Source organism: Taurulus bubalis (assembly GCF_910589615.1).
Source record: "Taurulus bubalis genome assembly, chromosome: 2".
NCBI classification, from domain to species: Eukaryota; Metazoa; Chordata; class Actinopteri; order Perciformes; family Cottidae; genus Taurulus; species Taurulus bubalis.
In genome coordinates this window covers 1,711,175-1,715,207 of record NC_136590.1, presented here as the reverse complement: position 1 = coordinate 1,715,207, position 4,033 = coordinate 1,711,175, and the positions used below count along the sequence as shown (strand labels likewise).

Genomic DNA, 4,033 nt, shown 5'->3' with positions numbered 1-4,033 from the left:
GTATGCATGTATATGTATATACTGTATATATATATATATATATATATATATATATATGCGTATGTATGTGTACTGTATATACATGTGTGTTTATATATATATATTCTGTTTCAAGCTTAAACACACATACACACAAACACACATATACACATGTATATAAACACACAAACACTCAAACACACACAAACACACATGTATAAACACATAAACAAATAAACACACCAGCTGGCAGGTCTGTAGTTTGTTGTGATGTTCAGATCATTTAAGTCAGTAAAAGTAGCAGAATATAAAAATACACAATTCAAAGTAAAAGTGCATTCAAAATGTTATTTATGTAAAAGTATACAAGTATTGTGTACAGACTATCAAAAGTACTCATACTGAGTGTTTTGTTATTGCATCATTTGTATTTGGTGTATTAATACATGAGCAGTACTCTAATGTAGAACTTGATCGAAGTGGTGGAATTTAAATACTTCATACATTGCTGGGTATTTTATTCTTTAATAATCATGAACTGGTCTCATAAGAAAGTCATTAGTAACTATGGCTTTATGACTCTTTACTCTTTTTTAATGTTGCCTCGTTTATAGATTTCATAAACAATTTGAATCCAAGTTTCCAGCTAATCAGTGAAGCGCTGACGTGACTTTAAAGGTTCTACGTTCTCCTGGTGACCCGGAGACCGTAGAACCCTGAGAGACTGCTAGCTGAAGGTAGGGAACGTCATGTAGTTCCTCCCGCTGCATCGCAGAATGAGCGCCTCCCCGTTCTTCGTCTCGTCGGTCAGCAGCTCCAGGACGCCCTCGGCCACCTCGGACGCACTGCAACCAGAAGCACCATTTATATAGACTTCTATACAACCAGAGGAGTAGAATGCAGCTTTAAACCATGAAGCATAGACTTCTATACAACCAGAGGAGTAGAATGCAGCTTTAAACCATGAAGCATAGACTTCTATACAACCAGAGGAGTAGAATGCAGCTTTAAACCATGAAGCATAGACTTCTATTAAACCAGAGGAGTAGAATGCAGCTTCAACACATGAAGCATAGACTTCTATACAACCAGAGGAGTCGCACATGAAGCATATACTTCTATACAACCAGAGGAGTCACCCCTGGTGGTCAGGAGAGATAATGCAGCTTCAACACATGAAGCATAGACTTCTATACAACCAGAGGAGTAGAATGCAGCTTTAAACCATGAAGCATAGACTTCTATACAACCAGAGGAGTAGAATGCAGCTTCAACACATGAAGCATAGACTTCTATACAACCAGAGGAGTCGCTCCCTGGTGGTCAGGAGAGAGAATGCAGCTCTAACACATGAAGCATATACTTATATACAACCGGAGGAGTCTCCCCTGGTGGTCAGGAGAGAGAATGCAGCTTCAACACATGAAGCATATACTTCTATACAACCAGAGGCGTCGCACATGAAGCATAGACTTCTATACAACCAGAAGAGTCGCACATGAAGCATAGCCTTCTATACAACCAGAGGAGTCGTCCCCTGGTGGTCAGGAGAGAGAATGCAGCTCTAACACATGAAGCATATACTTCTATACAACCGGAGGAGTCTCCCCCTGGTGGTCAGGAGAGAGAATGCAGATGTAACACATGAAGCATAGACTTCTATACAACCAGAGAAGCTCACAGATAAAACATTTAAACCATAAAGATCCTCAACTCACTTCATCACCCCTTTGTCCACATATTTTTGGGTCTCGGCAGCCAGCTGGGAAAACTGTCCCATTCTGTCATAGATGTTGGCCAGGAGGTCGGTTTGGACGAAAGCCGGGCAAACGGCGTTGAACCGAATGCCGTAGCCCGAGGCGGCCGAGGCAGCCTGGTAAACCACACACACACACACACACACACATGAAGCGAACAATAAAAGGATGAAAAGGTGGAGCTGTTGACGAACAGCCGTCCTCACCGCCATGGCCCGAGTGAAGCCCACCACCCCGTGCTTCGTGGCCGTGTAGACCGGACAGCTCAGCAGGGGGCCGAGACCTGAGGGACGGGGGTCGGGTCAGTCGCCATCTTTGTATATAAAAACTATATTATAAGCCTATATTAATAGATACATTAATAACCTTTATGAATATGTGTACCTTTCATTTTAATTATTTTTTTTAAAAAGTTTTTTTAAGTCTCACCATAAACTATAGAGCGTGCACAGAAAAGTTGCACAACAACTCTTTGTGCTTAAAGGAGATACAAGGAAGTACTCCGTAGAAGGCGCACTGAAATGCATTGTGGGTCGTATACCTGCCATGGAGGCGGTGTTGATGATGACCCCTCCCCGACCTCCAGTCAACTTGTTCATGTGCTCCAGAGCCGTGTAGGACCCCCTGATGACCGCCACCTGCTCACGGGTCAATGCATGAAGTTTGTAATAATAATAATCTGGATGAGGTCAGATTATAATCTCTCACCAGGTTGATGTTGACGCTTCTCTCCCACTCCGCCTCGTTCAGGATGCCGGCGTTGTTGCACAGGATGTCGACCCGGCCGAAGGTCTCCACCGTCCTCTGGAAGGCGGCTTGAGAGCAGAGGATGACACACAAAGGGCCACATTAAACTCCAACAATGAAACAGGTGAAGGTTAATGGTGGCACGGCCTGTCAATCAGTCCTTAAGCCCCGCCCCCGAGCGCCACCTTTGGTTTGCTCCTCTGATTCAACGCTGCAGCGGAGGAACAGAGAGTTCTGGGCTCCGTACTGCCGGTCCAGAGCTTCCTTCAAAGTCTGGCCTGCAGATTCATTCACATCCAGCAGGGCGACCTACACACACACACACACACACACACACACACACACACACACACACACACACACACACACACACACACACACACACACACACACACGCACTGTTTTTGGACGCGTTCCAGAGATATATTTACTGAACAGTCGACATTAATTGTCTTTTTATGGTTTAAATTTAAAGAATATGTTTCATAAATGTCACATAAAGAAATGCTATGAACACACACACACACACACACGCGCACACACACGCACACACACACACACACGCACGCACACACACACGCACGCACACACACACACAGGCACACACAGGCACACACACACACACGCACACGCGCACACACGCGCGCACACACACACACACACGCACACACACAGGCACACACACACGCGCACACACACGCGCGCACACACACACACACACACACAGGCACACACGCACACGCGCACACACACGCGCGCACACACACACACACACACACAGGCACACACGCACACGCGCACACACACGCGCACACACACACACACAGGCACACACACAGGCACACACACACAGGCACACACACACACACACACACACACACACACGCGCACGCGCACACACACACACATGCACATACACACGCACATGCACGCACACACACACACACAGGCACACACACGGGCACACACACACACATGCACATACACACACACATGCACGCACACACACGCGCACACACCCACACATGCACACACACACACATGCATCCACACATCCACACATGCACACACACACACACACACACATACATGCATCCACACATGCGCACACACACACACACACACACACACACACACGCACACACACACACACACACACACACACACACACACACACACACACATACATGCACACACGCACACACGCACACGCACACTCTTGTCACACACACTCTCTCTCCAAGCTTGACCTTGGCCCCGTTCTGCAGAAGGATCTCCGTGACGGATCTCCCGATCCCCATCGCCGCTCCGGTCACCACTGCGGTTTGACCACTTAACGCCATGTCAGCTGTTCGGTAAGGAGAGGAGGAAGAGGAGGAAGAAGAGGAGGTCAGGATCCCCGCTGGAGTGACAGGAGTTGTGGACTTTTTAAACGGCCGTCTGACCCACCAGGCGGCTGCTGATGGCTCTGTGATCACGTGACTCTCTGCCTCTTGTCTCTATGTCCAGCCCTGAAAGCCCTTCTGATTGGTTTTCAGCTCAATAACAAC

General features: G+C 47.1%; 1 protein-coding gene across 1 annotated transcript; it reads right to left on the bottom strand.

Moving 5' to 3' along the window:
- Positions 1 to 706: 706 nt before the first annotated feature.
- On the bottom strand, positions 707 to 3,826 carry LOC306753329 (15-hydroxyprostaglandin dehydrogenase [NAD(+)]-like; the record flags this gene model as incomplete). The annotated part of the gene is made up of 7 exons (XM_079237202.1): positions 707 to 824; positions 1,698 to 1,852; positions 1,943 to 2,019; positions 2,278 to 2,374; positions 2,445 to 2,551; positions 2,669 to 2,792; positions 3,734 to 3,826. 7 exons carry the CDS (start codon positions 3,824 to 3,826, stop codon positions 707 to 709), a joined length of 771 nt encoding a protein of 256 aa, XP_079093328.1.
- Between the last annotated feature and the right edge of the window lie 207 nt (positions 3,827 to 4,033).